Source organism: Pristiophorus japonicus, chromosome 4 (assembly GCF_044704955.1).
Source record: "Pristiophorus japonicus isolate sPriJap1 chromosome 4, sPriJap1.hap1, whole genome shotgun sequence".
Lineage (NCBI taxonomy): Eukaryota > Metazoa > Chordata > Chondrichthyes > Pristiophoridae > Pristiophorus > Pristiophorus japonicus.
Genome location: NC_091980.1, coordinates 8,338,298 through 8,360,861, shown reverse-complemented (window position 1 = coordinate 8,360,861; position 22,564 = coordinate 8,338,298). Strand labels below are relative to the sequence as shown.

At 52.4% G+C, this 22,564-nt stretch overlaps 1 protein-coding gene across 1 annotated transcript in view; it reads right to left on the bottom strand.

The window, feature by feature from the left end:
- The window catches only part of LOC139262825 (myozenin-2), a 45,345-nt gene that overhangs the window by 12,092 nt on the left and 10,689 nt on the right, over positions 1 to 22,564 (bottom strand). The window contains exons 2-4 of the mRNA XM_070877993.1: positions 11,039 to 11,130; positions 6,516 to 6,670; positions 2,384 to 2,558 (exon numbers count right to left, since the gene is read on the bottom strand). Of these exons, the coding sequence (XP_070734094.1) occupies positions 2,384 to 2,558; positions 6,516 to 6,670; positions 11,039 to 11,117 (409 nt within the window). The 5' untranslated portion in view covers positions 11,118 to 11,130. The remainder of the gene's footprint in view (positions 1 to 2,383; positions 2,559 to 6,515; positions 6,671 to 11,038; positions 11,131 to 22,564) is intronic.

The window sequence follows — 22,564 nt, the reverse complement described above, 5'->3', positions numbered from 1 at the left end:
CCACTCACCCATCACCCACTGTGCTCGCTGACCCGTGTCCTAACTCGCACCGAGTCCCACTCACCCATCACCCCCTGTGCTCGCTGCCCCATGTCCTAACTCGCACCGAGTCCCACTCACCCATCACCCCCTGTGCTCGCTGCCCCCGTGCCCTAACTTGCACCGAGTCCCACTCACCCATCACCCCCTGTGCTCGCTGCCCCATGTCCTAACTCGCACCGAGTCCCGCTCACCCATCACCCCCTGTGCTCGCTGCCCCGTGTTCTAACTCGTACCGAGTCCCGCTCACCCATCACCCCATGTGCTCACTGCCCCGTGTCCTAACTCGCACCGAGTCCCGCTCACCCATCACCCCCTGTGCTCACTGCCCCGTGTCCTAACTCGCACCGAGTCCCGCTCACCCATCACCCCCTGTGCTCGCTGCTCCCATGACCTAACTTGCACCGAGTCCCACTCACCCATCACCCCCTGTGCTCGCTGCTCCCGTGTCCTAACTCGCACCGAGTCCCACTCACCCATCACCCCCTGTGCTCACTGCCCCGTGTCCTAACTCGCACCGAGTCCCACTCACCCATCACCCCCTGTGCTCACTGCCCCATGTCCTAACTCGCACCGAGTCCCACTCACCCATCACCCCCTGTGTTCGCTGCCCCGTGTCCTAACTCGCACCAAGTCCCACTCACCTATCACCCCCTGTGCTCACTGCCCCGTGTCCTAACTCGCACCGAGTCCCACTCACCCATCACCCCCTGTGCTCACTGCCCCATGTCCTAACTCGCACCGAGTCCCACTCACCCATCACCCCCTGTGCTCACTGCCCCGTGTCCTAACTCGCACCAAGTCCCGCTCACCCATCACCCCCTGTGCTCACTGCCTCGTGTCCTAACTCGCACCGAGTCCCGCTCACCCATCACCCCCTGTGCTCGCTGACCTACATTGGCTCCCAGTCTAACAACGACTTGAATTTAAAATTCTCTTCCTCGTGTTCAAATCGCTCCCTGTCCATCTGTGTAACCTCCTCCAGTCCTGCAACCCCCAAAAGATCTCTGCGCTCCTCCAATTCTGGCCTCTTGAACATCCCCGATTTTCACTGTCCCACTATTGTCGGCCCTGCCTTCAGCTCCCTGGGTCCTAAGCTCTGGAATTCCCTCCCTAAACCTCTCTGCCTCTCCCCCCTCTTCCTCCAAGACACTCCTTAAAATCTGCCTCTTTGAGGCTGGGTCATTGAATATATTTAAGGTGGAGATAAACAGATTTTTGAGTGACAAGGGAGTAAAGGGTTATGGGGAGCGGGTGGGAAGTGGAGCTGAGTCCATGATCAGTTCAGCCATGATCTTATTGAATGGCGGAGCAGGCTCAAGGGGCCAAATGGCCGACTCCTGCTCCTATTTCTTATGTTCTTCTGACCCACTGTTTGGTCACCTGTCCCTAATATCTCCTACGTGACTCGGTATCAAACTTTTGTCTGATTCACGTTACAGGCGCTATAAAAATGCAGGTTGTTGTAGAACGCTCTGCCCCTCACTTCAACCAATCCCTGTCCTCTAAGGATAAAGCATTCAGCCCGATTATATAATAACCTTAACTTCTGCTGTGTTTGCTGTAAATGAAGAACGAATAACCGCAGACTTTTTTGAACTTAGAACGAGTCAAAGTGGAATCTTACATCGAGCGTACGGCACAAGGACAGGCCATTCGGCCCAACGGGTCCGTGCCGGTGTTTCTGCTCCACACCAGCCCCCTCCCACCCTTCTCCATCTCACCCCATCACCATATCCCTCTATTCCTTTCTCCCTCATGTGTTTATCCAGCTTCCCCTTAAATGCATCGATACAATTCGCCTCAACCCCTCCCTGTGGCAGCGAGTTCCACATTCTCACCGCTCTCTGGGTGAAGAAGTTTCTCCTGAATTCCCCACTGGGTTTATCAGCGACTGTCTGATATTGATGGCCCCCTAGTTCTGGTCTCTCCCACAAGTGGAAACATCTTCTCTACATCCACCCTATCGAACCCCTTTCATAATCCTTTATCAGATCACCCCTCAGCCTTCTCTATTTTCTAGGGAAAACAGACCCAGCCCGTTCAGTCTTACGATTAAAAAAAAAATTAATACTTGGGATGTGGGCATCGCTGGCAAGGCCGGCATTTATTGCCCATTCCCTAATTGAGAAGGAGGTGGTGAGCCGCCATCTTGAACCGCTGCAGTCCGTGTGGTGAAGGTGCTCCCACAGTGCTGTTCGGGAGGGAGTTCCAGGGATTGTGACCCAGTGGTCAAAGATAAAGCATGGCCAGTAAAGGTTAGACGGGCGAGGAAGCGACAGGTGAGAGAGTAAGCTGCAATACTGAGCCGTGAGACATAACAAGACAATCGGGGGACATTTACCTGGAGCAATGATGCTGGGATTCACGATGACGTTGATGTTTTTGGCGGCAGACAATTTGCCAAAGGGTTTTGGGGCCACACTTGGACCGTTTACTTTTCCACCTTTCTGCGTGATGTAGATTTCCGACCTGTAGTTCTCCTTCGTGCCGTCCTGGGGCATGGACCCGGCGACATTCTGTAGGGGAAGAGAAGGAACGTTTGGGATGCTGAAACTCCCTCGCAGCACAGCTCCACTTAATCACAGCAATGTACGACAACACACGGTGAAGGGAGTGACAGGGCGGGTCCACCAGTTTGCGGGGGAAGAGATGGCTTGATGGCTCGGGAGTGTTCCTCTATCGCAACATCAGGGGTCAAACCGCAAACATTAACCCATCATACTTGTTTACCACATCACAAGGTCAGTTTGGATGAAGATAGGAACAGGAGGAGGTCATACAGCCCCACAAGCCTGTTCCGCCATTCAATAAGATCATGGCTGATCTGATCATGGACTCAGGTCCACTTCCCTGCCCGCTCCCCATAACCGCTTATTCCCTTATCGCTCAACAATCTGTCTGTCTCCTCCTTATCCATCTTGCTCGTTACATCCTCGGAGAACTCCAGCAAATTTGTCAAACATGATTTCCCTTTCATAAAACCATGCTGACTCTGCTTGATTGAATCATGCTTTTCCAAATGTCCCGCTAACGCTTCCTTGATAATGTACTCCAGCATTTTCCCAGTGACAGATGTTAGGCTAACCGGTCTATAGTTTCCTGCTTTTTGTCTGCCTGCTTTTTAAAAATAGGGACATTACATTTGCGGTTTTCCAATCCGCTGGGACCGCCCCAGGATCCAGGGAATTTTGGTAGATTACAACCAATGCATCCACTATCTCTGCAGCCACTTCTCTTAAGACCCTAGGATGTAAACCATCAGGTCCAGGGGCCTTGTCTGCCTTTAGTCCCATTATTTTACTGAGAACTACGTCATTAGTGATTGTATTAAGTTCCTCATCATGGCAGATCTAGCTCCATCCACCCACATTGGCTCCATATCCCTTTATACCCGTGTCTAGCCAAAATCTATTGATCTCAGATTTAAAATGATTACTTGAACTAGCATCGACTGTTTTTCGAGGGAATGAGTTCCTCAATTCTACCACACTTTGCCGAACATCTCTCTTGAATGTCCTGCTCTGGTTGTAAGGTTAAATCTGCCGCGCCTTTCGTGACCACCGGACGTCTCGAGGCGATTTACAGCCAATGAAGTACTTTTGGAGTGTCGTCACTGTTGTAAAGTGGGAAACGCGGCAGGCACTTTGCGCACAGCACGCTCCCACACACAGCAATGTGATGATGACCAGATAATCTGTTTTACTGATGTTAATTGAGGGATAAATATTGGGCTCAGGATACCGGGGATAACTCCCCTGCTCTTCTTCGAAATAGTGGCCTTGAGATGTACGGTGGTCATGGTACGGAGACTTATCAGTCTGACTCCACTCAGAGGGGCAGTGGCAGCTTGGATACGGAATTGGCTCAGTGACAGGAAACAGAAAGTAGTGGTGAACGGTTGTTCCCCAGGGGTCGGTACTGGGACCACTGCTTTTCCTGATGTATATTAATGACTTGGCATTGGGTGTACAGGACACAATCTCAAAATGTGCAGATGACACCAAACTTTGAAGTATAGTGAACAGTGAGGGGGATAGAGATAGACTTCCAGAAACACAGACAGGCTGGTGGAATGGGCGGGCATGTGGCAGATGAAATTTAACCCAGAAAAGTGCAAAGTGATACATTTTGGTCGGAAGAATGAGGAGAGGCAATATAAACTAAAGGCTACAATCCTAAAGGGGGTGCATGAACAGAGAGACCTGGGGGTATATGTGCACAAATCGTTGAAGGTGGCAGGGCAGGTTGAGAAAGTGGTTAAAAAAGCTTACAGGATCCTGTGCTTCATAAATAGAGGCATAGAGTACAAAAGCAAGGAAGTTATGATGAACCTGTATAAAACACTGGTTCGAACTCAACTGGAGTATTGTGTCCAATTCTGGGCACCACACTTTAGGAAGGATGTGAAGGCCTTAGAGAGGGAGCAGAGGAGATTTCCGAGAATGGTTCCAGGGATGAGGGACTTCAGTTACGTGGATAGACTGGAGAAGCTGGGGTTGTTCTCCTTGGAGCAGAGAAGGTTGAGAGGAGATTTGATCGAGGTGTTCAAAATCATGAGTGGTCTGGACAGAGTAGATCGAGAGAGAAACTGTTCCCAGTGGTGGAAGGGTCGAGAACCAGAGGACACAGATTTAAGGCGATTGACAGAAGAACCAAAGGCGACATGAGGAAAAGCGTTTTTACGCAGCGAGTGGTTAGGATCTGAAATGTGCTGCCTGAGAGGGTGGTGGAGGCAGACTCAATCGTGGCTTTCAAAAGGGAATTGGATAAATATCTGAGGGAAAAAAATTGCAGGGCTACAGGGAAAGGGCGGGGGAGTGGGACTGGCTGAAGTGCTCTTGCAGAGAGCCGGCACGGGCTCGACGGGCCGAATGGCCTCCTTTTGTGCTGTAACATTCTGTGATTTTATGATTCAAAGACCATCGCTCTAATTCCACCCAGCGACCCAGTCCATCTCTGCCCAGAGACCATCAGTCCATCTCTGCCCAGAGACCACCAGTCCATCACCGCCCAGAGACCATCAGTCCAGCTCTGCCCAGAAATCATCAGTCCATCTCTACCCAGAGACCATCAGTCCATCTCCGCCCAGAGACCATCAGTCCATCTCCGCCCAGAGACCATCAGTCCATCTCCGCCCAGAGACCATCAGTCCATCTCCGCCCAGAGACCATCAGTCCATCTCCGCCCAGAGACCATCAGTCCATCTCCGCCCAGAGACCATCAGTCCATCCCCGCCCAGAGACCATCAGTCCATCTCCGCCCAGAGACCATCAGTCCATCTCCGCCCAGAGACCATCAGTCCATCTCCGCCCAGAGACCATCAGTCCATCTCCGCCCAGCGACCATCAGTCCACCTCCGCCCAGAGACCATCAGTCCACCTCCGCCCAGAGACCATCAGTCCATCTCCGCCCAGAGACCATCAGTCCATCTCCGCCCGGAGACCATCAGTCCATTTCCGCCCGGAGACCATCAGTCCATTTCCGCCCGGAGACCATCAGTCCATTTCCGCCCGGAGACCATCAGTCCATTTCCGCCCGGAGACCATCAGTCCATCTCCGCCCGGAGACCATCAGTCCATTTCCGCCCGGAGACCATCAGTCCATTTCCGCCCGGAGACCATCAGTCCATCTCCGCCCGGAGACCATCAGTCCATCTCCGCCCAGAGTCCATCTCCGCCCACAGATATCAGTCCATCTCCACCCACAGACCATCAGTCCATCTCCGCCCAGAGACCATCAGTCCACCTCCGCCCAGAGACCATCAGTCCACCTCCGCCCAGAGACCATCAGTCCATCTCCGCCCAGAGACCATCAGTCCAGCTCCACCCGGAGACCATCAGTCCATCTCCGCCCGGAGACCATCAGTCCATCTCCGCCCGGAGACCATCAGTCCATTTCCGCCCGGAGACCATCAGTCCATTTCCGCCCGGAGACCATCAGTCCATCTCCGCCCGGAGACCATCAGTCCATCTCCGCCCGGAGACCATCAGTCCATCTCCGCCCAGAGTCCATCTCCGTCCACAGATATCAGTCCATCTCCGCCCACAGATATCAGTCCATCTCCACCCACAGACCATCAGTCCATCTCCGCCCAGTGACCATCAGTCCATCTCCGACCAGAGACCATCAGTCCGGCACCGACCAGAGACCATCAGTCCAGCTCCGCCCAGCGACCATCCGTCCAGCTCTGCCCAGAGACCATCAGTCTATCTCTGCCCAGAGACCATCAGTCTATCTCCGCCCAGAGACCATCAGTCCATCTCCACCCAGAGACCATCAGTCCATCTCCACCCAGAGACCATCAGTCCAGCTCCACCCAGAGACCATCAGTCCAGCTCCGCCCAGAGACCATCAGTCCAGCTCCGCCCAGATCACAGTGAACCCTCTCAACATGCAACAGAATCCAACACGGATTTGGCATTAACACGTGCTCTAAGCGGCTAACGTCTCCATGGAAACTAGCCGGCACTTACTGCTGGAGCTCGCGCTGTCCCTTCCACCGTGAACTTGTCGACCCTCTTCTGCCGCATCTGGAACATCTTTGACCCTTTGTTGGAGTGCAGCGACAGCTCCTCCATCATCACATCCCGCGGGAGACTGACCTTCTTCCCAAGGTCAAAGTGCGGCCCTTCTCCAAACAGAAAGACCATGAAAAAAAGACAAGGAAATACACGAGCGATTGAAGGAACCAGCGGTTACCCTCAGCGTGGGGAAAGGGGGTAATCCATGCCGATTTTACAGTCCCATCTTTTAAGTGTTGGCCTTCATAGTGAGAGGATTTGAGTATAGGAGCAGGGAGGTCTTACTGCAGTTGTACAGGGCCTTGGTGAGGCCACACCTGGAGTTTTGGTCTCCTAATCTGAGGAAGGATGTTCTTGCTATTGAGGGAGTACAGCGAAGGTTCACCAGACTGATTCCTGGGATGGCAGGACTGACATATGAGGAGAGACTGGATCAACTGGGCTTGTATCCTTCGGAGTTTAGAAGAATGAGAGGGGATCTCATAGAAACATATAAAATTCTGACGGGATTGGACAGGTTAGAGGCAGGAAGAATGTTCCCGATGTTGGGGGAGTTCCAGAACCAGGGGTCACAGTCTAAGAATAAGGGGTAAGCCATTTAGGACCGAGACGAGAGTGGTTAACCTGTGGAATTCTCTACCGCAGAAAGTTGTTGAGGCCAGTTCGTAAGATATATTCAAAAGGGAGTTAGATATGGCCCTTACGGCCAAAGGGATCAAGGGGCATGGAGAGAAAGCAGGAAAGGGGTACTGAGGTTGAATGATCAGCCATGATCTTATTGAATGGCGGTGCAGGCTCTAAGGGCCGAATGGCCTACTCCTGCACCTATTTCCTATGTTTCTATCTAACACCTTTCTGAATGCTTCGATTCGATTTCCGATCGATCACCATTTGTGGCCAACGAAGCATTGTGTGGGAGAGTTTCTTCCAAGCTCTTTCCCCAACCCTCTGTGTAACCAGTGCTGATTGGGGTCTCCAACCTTGATCTACCTAACTCTTCATAGAATCATAGAAATTTACAGCACGGATGGAGGCCATTTCGGCCCATCGTGTCCGCCCCGCCCGACCAAGAGCTACCCAGCCTAATCCCACTTTCCAGCTCTCGGTCCGTAGCCCTGCAGGTTACAGCACTTCAAGTGCACATCCAAGTACTTTTTAAATGTGGTGAGGGTTTGTGCCTCCACCACCCTTTCAGGCCGTGAGTTCCAGACCCCCATCGCCCTCTGGGTGAATTTCTTTTTTCTTATCTGCTATTGTATCTCCCACCCCTTCATTTTATTGAGCCCTATTAAGGGGCTCTAAGAAAATAAGAATACAAGAAATAGAAGCAGGAGTAGGCCATTCGGCCCCTCGAGCCTGCACCGCCATTCAATAAGATCATGGCTGATCTTCGACCTCAACTCCACTTTCCCGCCCGATCTCCATATCCCTCGATTCCCCGAGACTCCAAAAATCTATTGATCTCAGCCTTGAATATACTCAATGACTGAGCCTCCATAGCTCTCTGGGGCAGAGAATTCCAAAGATTCACCACCCTCTGAGTGAAGAAATTACTCCTCATCTCAGTCCTAAATGGCCGACCCCTTATCCTGAGACTGTGACCCCTGGTTCTAGACTTCCCAGCCCAGGGGAAACATCCTCCCTGCATCTACTCTGTCAATCCCCTTCCAGAATCTTATATGTTTCAATCAGATCACCTCTCCTTCTTCTAAATCCAGAGAGTATAGGCCCAATCTACTCAATCTCTCCTCATTGGACAACCTTCTCATCCCGGGGATCAATCTAGCGAACTTCCTCAAAGGCAAGTATCTCCTTCCAGGAGAGGCCTGAGTCTGGGGCCCAGAAGAGGCGAGGGCCCAGGGGCAGCACGGGCCCAGCCACACTGCGATATGTGTGCACTAGGTCCGTGCAGCAGAGCTGGTCTCCAGTCGTCCTGGTTAACCCTTGCCCCTGGACCAAGACCTAGCTCTGTCAAGCCCCGTGTGGTGGCTGATGTGCAACGGTCACCCCACGTTAAAAAAAATCCACGCACAGGCATCTTCCACCCTTCAGGATGTAGTTCGGGATCTGGAATATTAGGTCCTTCATTGAAATACCTGGGAACTCATCCCTTTTTGGTGTGGAAGCAAGTCATCCTCGTTACGAGGGACTTCCTACGATGATGATCCTTCCTTAGGTACGGAGACCAAAACTGTGCACAGTACTCCAGGTGTGGTCTCACAAAGGCCCTGTACAATTGTAGCAAGACTTCCTTACTCTTATACTCCAACCCTCTTGCAATAAAGGCCAACATAGCATATGAGATAGCATCTCCGCTCTTCGAGTTTGCATTTCTGATGGAGATCTACACCCACAATATTAATAGTTCCCTTGCCTACTATATTTTTTTATTACATTTCTTTATCTGACGCAAGTTCCGAAACCTTTTTTGTTTTGAAATATAAATGTCACAAGAGATTCCAATGTTTAGCATTCAACCCTTGGCCACCCAGATAAACAGCACCTTCCATTGCCAATCAAAACAGGAATTGAAATAGATTGTGGGAGCTGTCACTTAAGAAGACTGCAGCTATATATTAGAGTAATGGTTAAGCACAGAGGGGTAAATTCATCAGACTCTACAACTGTCTAACATGCCAAGCCAGTGTTGTTGAAAGGCTAGATCTAGCTGGGATTTAAGTGCAGCTCATATAACGGTGACAGACAGATTCTCAGAAACGTACATCTGGTCCGCTAGTGTCTGGAGAGGTTGGTTGTCAGTTCCTAGTTCTGGCCAAAAAGACCCGATTCCTAAACTCAGGCGACAATGGCAGTTGTCCTTCCCACCTTGACACACGAGACAGCAATGGCTCAGTGGGTGGCACTCTCGCCTCTGTGTCTAAAGGTTGTGGGTTCAAGTCCCACTCCAGGGACTTGTGCACAAACATCAAGGCTGATAATCTAGTGTAGTGCTGTGGGAGCGCTGTACTGTCGGAGGGGCAGTACTGAGGGAGCGCTGTACTGTCGGAGGGGCAGTACTGAGGGAGCACTGCACTGTCGGAGGGGCAGTACTGAGGGAGAGCTGCACTGTCGGAGGGGCAGTACTGAGGGAGCGCCGCACTGTCGGAGGGGCAGTACTGAGGGAGCGCCGCACTGTCGGAGGGGCAGTACTGAGGGAGCGTCGCACTGTTGGAGGGGCAGTACTGAGGGAGCGCTGCACTGTCGTAGGGGCAGTACTGAAGGAGAGCCGCACTGTCGGAGGGGCAGTACTGAGGGAGTGCCGCACTGTCGGAGGGGCAGTACTGAGGGAGCGCCGCAATGTCGGAGGGGCAGTACTGAGGGAGCGCCGCACTGTTGGAGGGGCAGTACTGAGGGAGCGCCGCACTGTCGGAGGGGCAGTACTGAGGGATCGCTGCATTGTCAGTGAGGGAGTGCTGCACTGTCGGAGCGGCAGTACTGAGGGAGCCATCATCATCATCATAGGAAGTCCCTCGTATCGAGGATGACTTGCTTCCATGCCAAAAAGGGGATGAGTTCACAGGTGTTTCAATGACCTAATATTCCGGATCCCGAACTACATCCTGAAGGGTGGAAGATGCCTGTGTGTGGATTTTTTTAACGTGGGGTGACCGTTGCACACCAGCCACCACACGGGGCTTGACAGAGCGAGGTCTTGGTCCAGTGGCAAGGGTTAACCAGGACGACTGGAGACCAGCTCTGCTGCACGGACCTAGTGCGCGAACATAGCACAAAATATAAAAACAGATAGTGAGAATTTCTTTTGGTATATAAAAAGGAAAAGAGGGACCAAAGTAAATGTTGGTCCCCTGGAGGATGAGACGGGGGAATTAGTAATGAGGAACAGGGAAATGGCAGAGATTTTGAATAAATATTTTGTTTCGGTCTTCACGGTAGAAGACACTAAAAACATCCCAATAGTGGATAATCAAGGGGCTATAGGGAGGGACAATTTAATATGAGGCAGTACTGAGGGAGAGCCGCACAGTCGGAGGGGCAGTACTGAGGGAGCGCCGCACTGTCAGAGGGGCAGTACTGAGGGAGCGCCGCACTGTCAGAGGGGCAGTACTGAGGGAGTGCCGCACTGTCGGAGGGGCAGTACTGAGGGAGCGCCGCACTGCCGGAGGGGCAGTACTGAGGGAGCGCCGCACTGCCGGAGGGGCAGTACTGAGGGAGTGCCGCACTGCCGGAGGGGCAGTACTGAGGGAGTGCCACACTGCCGGAGGGGCAGTACTGAGGGAGTGCCGCACTGCCGGAGGGGCAGTACTGAGGGAGTGCCGAACTGTCAGAGGGGCTGTACTGAGGGAATGCCGCACTGCTGGAGGGGCAGTACTGAGGGAGTGCTGCAGTGCCGGAGGGGTAGTTTTGAGGGAGCGCCGCACTGTCGGAGGGGCAGTACTGAGGGAGACACTTGGAGATGAACATAGTGAACAGGGTGGTGTGAAATAGGTTGTCATTACTGATAAAGCTGCCCTTACCTCCTGTCAATCCATGGGCCTCTCTGGCCATGGCCGACGCGTTCTGTTTCCGCTCCTTGATCAGCGAAGCGTATGACATGGCTCCTGTCGGCCTGTTCAGTGACGAGAGTGTAGAAAATGCTGACATGAATGTGATATATTCCTAACATCACTGAAGAACACACACACAAGATGGCCCCATTACATCGTGCGACTTTTACTGTAAGTTACAGCAGCAGTTGCATTACCCCAGAAGCCCACTAGGTGGAGCTATATTCGAGTAAAATTGATTCCAGGCCCACGGCACACCCAATATTGGGCCTCGGGCCTGATTTACAAGCAAGAGCAGACCAATTTTTACAAATGGGGCATCAAACATATGCTGGGCCCTCCAATTTGCAGATACCAGGAGGGGTAATGCCTATTTCAGGCGCAGGCTCTGGACCTCTCATTTTCTGCCTTCACCAATATGGCAGCCGTGCACCCCAGTGTATAATCAGTGCGCATATCCCACCACATTGGATCTGAAATAGAGCCCTGGTGCCAACAAAGTTCTGTGAACTAGAGGTGATCCGAAACTTGGCTGACCCGTGTCCTAACTCGCACCGAGTCCCGCTCACCCATCACCCCCTGTGCTCACTGCCCCGTGTCCTAACTCGCACCGAGTCCCGCTCACCCATCACCCCCTGTGCTCGCTGCCCCGTGTCCTAACTCGCACCGAGTCCCGTTCACCCATCACCCCCTGTGCTCGCTGCCCCATGTCCTAACTCGCACCAAGTCCCGCTCACCCATCACCCCCTGTGCTCGCTGCCCCGTGTCCTAACTCGCACCGAGTCCCGCTCACCCATCACCCCCTGTGCTCGCTGCCCCATGTCCTAACTCGCACCAAGTCCCGCTCACCCATCACCCCCTGTGCTCGCTGCCCCGTGTCCTAACTCGCACCGAGTCCCGCTCATCCATCACCCCCTGTGCTCGCTGCCCCGTGTCCTAACTCACACCAGGTCCAGCTCACCCATCACCCCCTGTGCTCATCGACCTACATTGGCTTTCAGTTAAGCAATGCCTCGATTTCAACATTTTCATCCTTGTTTACAAATCCCTCCATGGCCCTCGCCCCTCCCTATCTCTGTAATCTCCTCCAGCCCCACAACCCCCCGAGATGCCTGCGCTCCACTAAATCTGCCCTCCTGAGCATCCCTGATTATAATCGCTCCACCATCGGTGGTCGTGCCTTCTGATGCCTGGGCCCCAAGCTCTGGAACTCCCTCCCTAAACCTCTCCGCCTCTCTACCTCTCTTTCTTCCTTCAAGACGCTCCTTAAAACCTACCTCTATGACCAAGCTTTTGGTCACCTGTCCCTAATATCTCCTTTTGCGGCTCGATGTCAAATTTTTATTGCATAATCCTCCTGTTAAATGCCTTGGGTCGTTTCACTAGGTTAAAGGCGCTATATAAATGCAAGTTGTTGCAGATGTTGCTGTCATTCTTGCGTGTTTAGTTTATAGTTTCACTCTCTGGTTTAAGAGGGCGCTGCCTAGAAAGAGCCAACAACAAAGACTATAACAACAACAGCAGCAATTATCGCTGAGCCACATAAGGAGATTTTAGGGACAGGTGTCATTAAGGAGCGTCATAAAGGGCGAGAGAGAAGTAGACGGGGTCAGGGAGGGAGTTCCGGAGCTTGGGGCCCAGGCAGCTGAAGGCACGGCCACCGATGGTTGAGCGATTATAATGAGGGATGCTCAGTAGGGCAGAATTAGAGGAGCGCAGAGATATCAGAGGGTGGAGGGGTGGAGGAGATTACAAGGTAGCCCTGGGTCCCTGCTCAGGGGGGAAATAGATCAGACTGCTGTAAATGCACTGTTATCAAAGAATCATCGAGATTTATGGCCCATCGTGTCAGCGCTGGCCGACCAAGAGCTACCCAGCCTAATCCCACTTTCCATCTCTCGGTCCGTAGCCCTGTAGGTTACGGCACTTCAGGCACACATCCAAGTACTTTTTAAATGTGGTGAGGGTTTCTGCCTCTACCACCCTTTCAGGCCGTGAGATCCACCCCAGACCCCCACCGCCCTCTGGGTGAAGATATTCCCCTCAAGTTCCCTCTAAACCTCCCCCCACTGACTTTAAATCGATGCCACCCAGTTATTGAGCCAAAAATCCCGGTCTCTCCGGGTCTGTACGAAGTGCGCACGGACCCAGCTGGGTCTCGCAAAAGCCGGTTCTTGGGGCGCGAGGCGCACGCGCCGAAAACCGGCTTTTCCGATCGGTCAAGATTTCTCCGTACGGATCCTCCGCATCCCCGGGAGAAGGACATCCGCGCGGGAGAGATCAGGATATTTGCCCAACTCATGCCCAGCAAATGTCCTTCAAACTCTTACTCCTGGTAAAAGCAGGCGTAGAGCTTACCTTTACCAGCGTAAGAGTTTTAAAACCTGTAAAAAAAATAAATTTATCACTCATTTTTACATTTAAAAAAAAACCCCTGCCCATTGAGGTAAGTTTATTTTTAACCCTATTTTTAAAAAAAAATTCAAAAAAATATTTTTTTTTCCTAAAACATTTAATTTCAATTAATGTTAAATATGTGTGGTGTTTTATTGATTCATTGTGCTGTGTTTGGGTGTTTTAGGGGGTTATTCTCATCGATAGTATTGGGAACTCGGACAAACAGAGCTCCCATTTTTATCAATGAGAATACTGCATGGTGATTGGTGGTCCAGGCTCACGTGACTCCAGCATGTCTCCCCGTGTGCTGCGCAGACAATTTCGGCCTCTGACCGGGATCCTACTTTCCTCCGGGACCACCGGGTACTTTCGTAGAGTTTTTCTGGGTCGGAGGTGTTCGTACGATGGAAGCCTCCGACCTCAAGGCTCCCCCCCATTTACTTCTCTGCCAAGGGAAACAGGTCCGTCCTATCCACTCTATCCAGGCCCCTCTTAATCTTATACACCTCAATTAAATCTCCCCGCAGTCTCCCCTGTTCTAAGGTCATGACAGCGTCAATGCAAGCGATTCCGTCTGGCCAGCTCCAGTTTCTCACAGTCAGCAAAATATAAAATAAGGTTTGGAACAAGGGCTATAAATTTGCTCTGACGTTGAACAGCAGTTTCCGGCCCTGATACTGATGAGCACGCGCGTTTATTTCTAAACTCACTTTTATTTTTTAAAACAGGCTGAAAATAGGCAGCTCGCACTTGTCATATTTTTATTCCGTCAGGCTTGCCTCAGTGACAGTGCTCCTACCCAGGCTGTGCTCGAATTGGCTGCCGGGTTCCCTGCAACACATCGACTACACTTCCGAAAGTGCTTCATTGGCTGTAAAGCGCGTTGGGACATCCTGAGGCGCTATAGCAATGCAATGCAAGTACTTTCTTTCTTTAGCTCAGAAACAGAAGGTTGTGGGTTCAAGTCCCACTCCAGAGACTGCAGCACAGAAATCTAGGCTGATATTCCCAGTGCAGTGCTGAGGGAGCGCCGCACTGTCGGAGGGGCAGTGCTGAGGGAGCCCTGCACTGTCGGAGGGGCAGTGCTGAGGGAGTGCCGCACTGTCGGAGGGGCAGTACTGAGTAAGCGCCGCACTGTCGGAGCGTCAGTTCTGGGGGAGCCCCGCACTGTCGGAGGGTCAGTACTGAGGGAGCCCCGCACTGTTGGAGGGGTAGTACTGAGGGAGCGCCTCACTGTCGGAGGGGCAGTACTGAGGGAGCGCCACACTGTTGGAGGGACAGTACTGAGGGAGCGCCGCACTGCCGGAGGGGCAGTACTGAGGGAGCGCCGCACTGTCGGAGGGGCAGTACCGAGGGAGCGCCGCACTGTCGGAGGGGCAGTACCGAGGGAGCGCCGCACTGTCGGAGGGACAGTACTGAGGGAGCGCCGCACTGTCGGAGGGGCAGTACTGAGGGAGCGCCGCACTGTCGGAGGGGCAGTACTGAGGGAGCGCCGCACTGTCGGAGGGACAGTACTGAGGGAGCGCCGCACTGTCGGAGGGGCAGTATTGAGGGAGCGCCGCACTGTCGGAGGGACAGTACTGAGGGAGCGCCACACTGTTGGAGGGACAGTACTGAGGGAGCGCCGCACTGTCGGAGGGACAGTACTGAGGGAGCGCCGCACTGTCGGAGGGACAGTACTGAGGGAGCGCCGCACTGTCGGAGGGGCAGTGCTGAGGGAGTGCCGCACTGTCGGAGGGGCAGTGCTGAGGGAGCCCCGCACTGTTGGAGGGGCAGTACTGAGGGAGCGCCGCACTGTCGGAGGGTCAGTACTGAGGGAGCGCCACACTATCGGAGGGGCTGTACTGAGGGAGCGCCACACTGTCGGAGGGGCAGTACTGAGGGAGCCCTGCACTGTCGGAGGGGCAGTGCTGAGGGAGTGCCGCACTGTCGGAGGGGCAGTGCTGAGGGAGCCCCGCACTGTCGGAGGGGCAGTACTGAGGGAGCGCCGCACTGTCGGAGGGTCAGTACTGAGGGAGCCCCGCACTGTCGGAGGGCAGTACTGAGGGAGCGCCTCACTGTCGGAGGGGCAGTACTGAGGGAGCGCCACACTGTTGGAGGGACAGTACTGAGGGAGCGCCGCACTGCCGGAGGGGCAGTACTGAGGGAGCGCCACACTGTCGGAGGGGCAGTACTGAGGGAGTGCCGCACTGTCGGAGGGGCAGTACTGAGGGAGTGCTGCACTGTCGGAGGTGCTGACTTTCGGATGAGACATTAATCCGAGGCCCTGTCTGCTCTCTCAGGTGGGCGTAAAAGATCTCATGGCACTATTTTGTAGAAGAACAGGGGGGTTAAACCCAGTGTCCTGGGGCCAATATTTATCCCACAATCAACATAACAAAAACAGATGATTTGGTCATTATCACATTGCTGTTTGTGGGAGCTTGCTGTGCGCAAATTGGCGTTTCCCACATTACAACAGTGACTACACTCCAAAAAGTACTTCGTTGGCTGTAAAGTGCTTTGAGACGCCCAGTGATCGTGAACGGCTCTATATAAATAAAAAAAATGTTGTCTTCTTTCTTTTAGCCTTCAGTGAACCTCAGTCTTCCACAGCCATGGGACACTCTGCAAGGGACAGTGTGTCTTCCAATAAACTGTTTTAGCTCAACACAAGGCAGGGACAAACGGGGGACGCGATTGTCCCGAAGCCGGTCCGGGGGAGCAGTAACCTTCCGGGCCGGGGTCAGTTAATGCTCGGGGCAGAATTCCTGCCCCTGGTGTGAAATTGTCCTTTAGCACCCCACAAACGGGGCGCAGCGCTGTCTGAGGGGGCTCCAGCTCGCTAGAGGAACGGTCCCGAGGCGTCAGCGAGGAGCCGAGATCAGCGCCCGGCTGAACAGGTCAGCATTACGCGTAGTGCTGAGAAACATAGAAACATAGAAAATAGGTGCAGGAGTAGACCATTCGGCCCTTCGAGCCTGCACCACCATTCAATAAGATCATGGCTGATCATTCCCTCAGTACCCCTTTCCTGCTTTCTCTCCATACCACTTGATCCCTTTAGCCGTAAGGGCCACATCTAACTCCCTCTTGAATATATCTAACAAACTGGCCTCAACAACTCTCTGCGGTAGGGAATTCCACAAGTTCGCAATTCTCTGAGTGAAGGAGTTTCTCCTCATCTCTGTCCTAAATGGCTTACCCCTTATTCCTTAGACTGTGACCCCTGGTTCTGGACTTCCCCAACATTGGGAACATTCTTCCTGCATCTAACCTGTCCAGTCCCGTCAGAATTTTATATGTTTCTATGAGATCCCCTCTCATTCTTCTAAACGTCATTGAATATAGGCCCAGTCGATCCAGTCTCTCCTCATATTTCAGTCCTGCCATCCTGGGAATCAGTCTGGTGAACCTTCGCTGCACTCCCTCAATAGCAAGAACGTCCTTCCTCAGACTAGGAGACCAAAACTGAACACAATATTCCAGGTGAGGCCTCACCAAGGCCCTGTACAACTGCATTAAGACCTCCCTGCTCCTATACTCAAATCCCCTCGCTATGAAGGCCAACATACCATTTGCTTTCTTCACCACCTGCTGTACCTGCATGCTAACTTTCAATGACTGATGTACCATGACACCCAGGTCTCGATGCACCTCCAATTAAAGGGGAGGGCCGCTGCGGACTCTGAATGAGCCTTTAGTGGCCACCACTGGGACACCGAGGACAATCTGGACCGGGCCGGTGGATCAGCGCACACAGAGGAGGTGCCGGGCTACACGATGACGGCCTGGTCGATACGAGGGCCGCCATTGTCGGGCCGACGGAAAAGTCGCCCGACAAAAAAAAAATGGCGGCCCGGGGTGCACTTGGCCGGTCGTTTAAGGGGCGCCCCGGGCGGCTGTCGGCTCCCCGCGAAGCGTGCGCGGCCAACGGGCCGGCACCAGCCTCGCGTACCACGGGGCGATTTCCCCCGCGGGGCGCAAAGGGGGAGGGGTCTGCGCACGTTGATGACATCACTGCCAGATGTGCGCCGATCCAGGGATCAAGTCGCGGGGTGCGGCGAAAACGGTAAATCGCCCCCAAAATCTCGGGGTCAATTAAACCCGCCCGCCCCGCCCCGTTAGCCCCTAACCGTGATACCCACGGGGCGCAAATAAAGGGAAATTTCAACACCAAGAACTCACATGGCCTTAAAGAGGAGGAGAGGAGATAAGATAGGTCAAGATGTAGTGGTTAAAGAATAACCTTGCATCTACGTAGAGATGTTCACTCTCTCAGGATGCCTCAAAGGTCTTTACAGCCAATGAATTAGTTTTAAAGTGTGGGTACTGTAGTTTTTTGATGGGAAACGCAGCAGCCCATTTGCCCATAGTAAGCTCCCCAGCATCGAAGCACTGACCACACTCGATCAGCTCCACTGGGCAGGGCCACATTGTCCGCATGCCCGACACGAGACTCCCAAAGCAAGCGCTCTACTCGGAACTCCTTCACGGCAAACGAGCCCCAGGTGGGCAGCGGAAACGTTACAGGGACACCCTCAAAGCCTCCCTGATAAAGTGCATCATCCCCACCGACACCTGGGAGTCCCTGGGCCAAAGACCAGTCCGCCCTAAGTGGAGGAAGTGCATCCGGGAGGGCGCTGAGCACCTCGAGTCTCGTCGCCGAGAGCATGCAGAAATCAAGCGCAGGCAGCGGAAGGAGCGTGCGGCAAACCTGTCCCACCCACCTTTTCCCTCAACGACTATCTGTCCCACCTGTGACAGGGACTGTGGCTCTTGTACCGGACTGTTCAGCCACCGAAGGACTCATGTTAAGAGTGGAAGCAAGTCTTCCTCGATTCCGAGGGACTGCCTATGATGATGATGATGAGTAAGCTCCCACAAACAGTGATGAGATAAATATTGGTGTTGTTTGCGTGATAAATGTTGACCAGGGAATGGGGAGATCTCCACCTGCTCTTCTTCAATTAAGTTGGACACGGCCGGATCAAGGTTAGGTGTCAAGATGTGGTTCTTTTCCCAGAAAATAGTGGACCGCTGAATTCCTTTTTGAGCGAAAGTTGGGCCTGTTTCTGGCCGGGGCGGTGATCAACTTGTACAAAAGCGTTTGAGTATAAGAGTAAAGATGTCTTACTGCAATTATATCAGGTCCTGGTGAGACCACACCTGGAGTATTGTGCAAAGTTTTGATCTCCTTACCTAAGGAAGGATATACTCGTCATTGAGGGAGTGCAACAAATGTTCACCAGACTTATTCCTGGGATGGGGGATTGTCCTATGAGGAGAGATTGAGTACACTAGGCCTATATTCTCTCGAGTTTTGAAGAATGAGAGGTGATCTCAATGAAACATACAAAATTCTTACAGGGCTTGACAGGGTAGATGCAGGGAGGATGTTTCCCCCCCGGGCTGGGGAGTCTAGAACCAGGGGTCATAGTCTCAGAATAAGGGGTTGGCCATTTAGGACTGAGGTGAGGAGGAATTTCTTCACTCAGAGGGTGGTGAATCTTTGGAATTCTCTGCCCCAGAGGGCTGTGGAGGCTCAGTCGCTGAGTATATTCAAGACAGGGATCGATAGATTTTTGGATAGTAAGAAAATCAAGGGATATGGGGATAGTGCAGGAAAGTGGAGTTGAGGTAGAAGATCAGCTATGATCTCATTGAATGGCGGAGCAGGATCAAGGGGCCGAATGGCCTACTCCTGCTACTAATTCTTATGTTCTTCAGTCAAGGCCAGAGTGACCTTTTGGACTAATTTGATTGACTGGGCTGGAAGGGAGCAGGTGGGGGGGGGGAGGGTGACAGTGGGGAGGGGGGAGGGTGGAGGTCAGAGAGGAATTTCCCAGAATTCCCCCCCCCCACCCCCAAATTGAGCTGGGTCTCTATCTGTTTTTTGCCTCTCCTAGGATACCATGCAGTTTTGAGTGGGGTGGGGATTGTGCATATTGTGATACACAAGGCATCGCAGTTCTGTAGGGCAGGTTGAATAGACCAGATGGACCTTTGCCTGTCCGCCATTGTTGGTATGGTCAAGGGACCTTTATCATCTACCTGAAGAGGTCGATAGGGCCTTAGTCCAATAGTTCATCCAGAAGTTGCCACCTCCAACAGTGCAGTCTTCCCTCGGTACCGTACTGAAATATCAGCCTAGACTATGTGCTGCAGAATCAGAGAACGGTTACAGCACAGAAGGAGGCCATTCGGCCCGTCGAGCCCGTGCCGGCTCTCTGCAAGAGCACCTCAGCCAGTCCCACTCCCCCGCCCTTTCCCCGTAGCCCTGCAAACTATATTCCTTCAGGTACTTATCCAATTCCCTTTTGAAAGCCACGATTGAATCTTTCAGGCAGCGCATTCCAGATCCTAACCACTCGCTGTGTAAAAACGTTTTCCCTCATGTCGCCTTTGGTTCTTCTGCCAATCACCTTAAATCTGTGTCCTCTGGTTCTCCACCCTTCCACCAATGGGAACAGTTTCTCTCTCGATCTACTCTGTCCAGACCCCTCATGATTTTGAACACCTCGATCAAATCTCCTCTCAACCTTCTCTGCTCCAAGGAGACCAACCCCAGCTTCTCCAGTCTATCCACGTCACTGAAGTCCCTCATCCCTGGCACCATTCTCGGAAATCTCCTCCACACCCTCTCTAAGGCCTTCATAGCCTGTAGTTGGGATCGAAACCACAACCTGCTGACTGAGAGTTAAACGTGTTAAACTGAAGACACACTGACCTGGGGGGGGGGGGGGGGGGGGTGTAGTGTGAACAACAACAACAACAACAATAACGTTAACCTTTAACATAGTGAAACATCCCAAGGCGCCTCACAGGAGTACGATGAGATAAAACATTTAACACCGAGCCGCATAAGTAGAAATTAGGGCAGGTGACAAAAAGCTTGGTCAAAGAGGTAGGTTTTAAGGAACGTCTTGAAGCAGGAGAGAGAGGTAGAGAGGCGGAGAGGTTTAGGGAGGGAGTTCCAGAGCTTGGGGCCCAGGCAACAGAAGGCACGGCCACCGATGGTTGAGCGATTACAATCAGGGATGCTCAGGAGGGCAGAATTAGAGGAACGGAGACATCTTGGGGGGGGGGGGGGGGGTTTGGGGCTGGAGGAGATTACAGAGATAGGGAGGGGCGAGGGCCATGGAGGGATTTGAAAATAAGGATGGGAATTTTGAAATCGAGGCATTGCTTAACTGGAAGCCAATGTAGGTCAGCGAGCGCAGGGGGTGATGGGGGAGCGGGACTTGGTGCGAGTTAGGACACGGGGCAGCGAGCACAGGGGGTGATGGGTGAGTGGGACTTGGTACGAGTTAGGACGCGGGCAGCCGAGTTTTGGATGACCTCTAGTTTACGTACGGTAGATTGTGGGAGGCCAGCCAGGAGTGCGTTGGAATAGTCAAGTCTAGAGGTAACAAAGGCATGGATGAGGGCTTCAGCAACGGATGAGCTGAGGCAAGGGCGGAGATAGGCGATGTTACGGAGCTGGAAATAGGCGGTCAGAGATTGAGTACACTAGGCCTATATTCTCTCGAGTTTAGAAGAATGAGAGGCGATCACATTGAAACATACAAGATTTTGAGGGGGATTGACAGGGTAGATGCTGAGAGGGTGTTTCCCCCGGGCTGGGGAGTCTAGAACCAAGGGGCACAGTCTCAGAATAAGGGGTCGGACATTTAGGACTGAGATGAGGAGAAATGGAATTCTCTGCCCCAGAGGGCTGTGGATGCTCAGTTGTTGAGTATATTCAAGGCTGAGATCGCTAGATTTTTGGATATTAAGGGAATCAAGGGAAATGAAATTAAGAACATAAGAAATAGGATTAGGAGTAGGTCCTACGGCCACTCGGGCTTGCTCCGCCATTTAATGAGATTATGGCTGATGTGGTCTTGGCTACAATTTCAATTTTCTGCCTATTCCCCATAACCCTTGACTCCACTTTGGTGGCAAAAACACGAAGGCAGAATATTATCTGAATGGCGGCAGATTAGGAAAAGGGGAGGTGCAACGAGACCTGGGTGTCATGGTTCATCAGTCATTGAAGGTTGGCATGCAGGTACAGCAGGCGATGAAGAAGGCAAATGGCATGTTGGCCTTCATAGCTAGGGGATTTGAGTATAGGAGCCGGGAGGTCTTCCTGCAGTTGTACAGGGCCTTGGTGAGACCTCACCTGGAATATTGTGTTCAGTTTTGGTCTCCTAATCTGAGGAAGGACATTCTTGCTATTGAGGGAGTGCAGCGAAGGTTCACCAGACTGATTCCTGGGATGGCTGGACTGACATATAAGGAGAGACTGGATCAACTGGGCCTTTATACACTGGAGTTTAGAAGGATGAGAGGGGATCTCATAGAAACGTATAACATTCTGACGGAACTGGACAGGTTAGATGTTAGATGTGGGAAGAATGTTCCCACTGTTGGGGAAGTCCAGAACCAGAGGACACAGTCTTAAGATAAGGGGTAGCCAATTTAGGACTGAGATGAGGAGAAACTTCTTCCCTCAGAGAGTTGTGAACCTGTGGAATTCCCTGCTGCAGAGAGTTGTTGATGCCAGTTCATTGGATATATTCAAGAGGGAGTTAGATATGGCCCTTACGGCTAAAGGGATCAAGGGGTATGGAGAGAAAGCAGGAAAGAGGTACTGAGGGAATGATCAGCCATGATCTTATTGAATGGTGGTGCAGGCTCGAAGGGCTGAATGGCCTACTCCTGCACCTATTTTCTATGTTTCTATGTTTCTAGGTTTCCCCTATAGTTTAAGAATCTATCTATCTCAGCTTTGAATATATTTAATGATGATATGGGGTTTGGGTGGGAAGGTGGAGTTGAGATAGCAGATCAGCCATGATCATATTGGATGATGGAGCAGGCTCGAGGGTGAATGGCCAACTCCTGCTCCTTAGTCTTATGTTCTTCAGCGACTTGCAAAAACCTGTGGCCTTATTGGATGTTCGCAAAGACGCTCGCCATGTGAAATACTTAATGAGCAAATGTGGAAACATAGAAACATAGAAACATAGAACATAGGTGCAGGAGTAGGCCATTCGGCCCTTCGAGCCTGCACCACCATTCAATATGATCATGGATGATCATGCAACTTCAGTACCCCATTCCTGCTTTCTC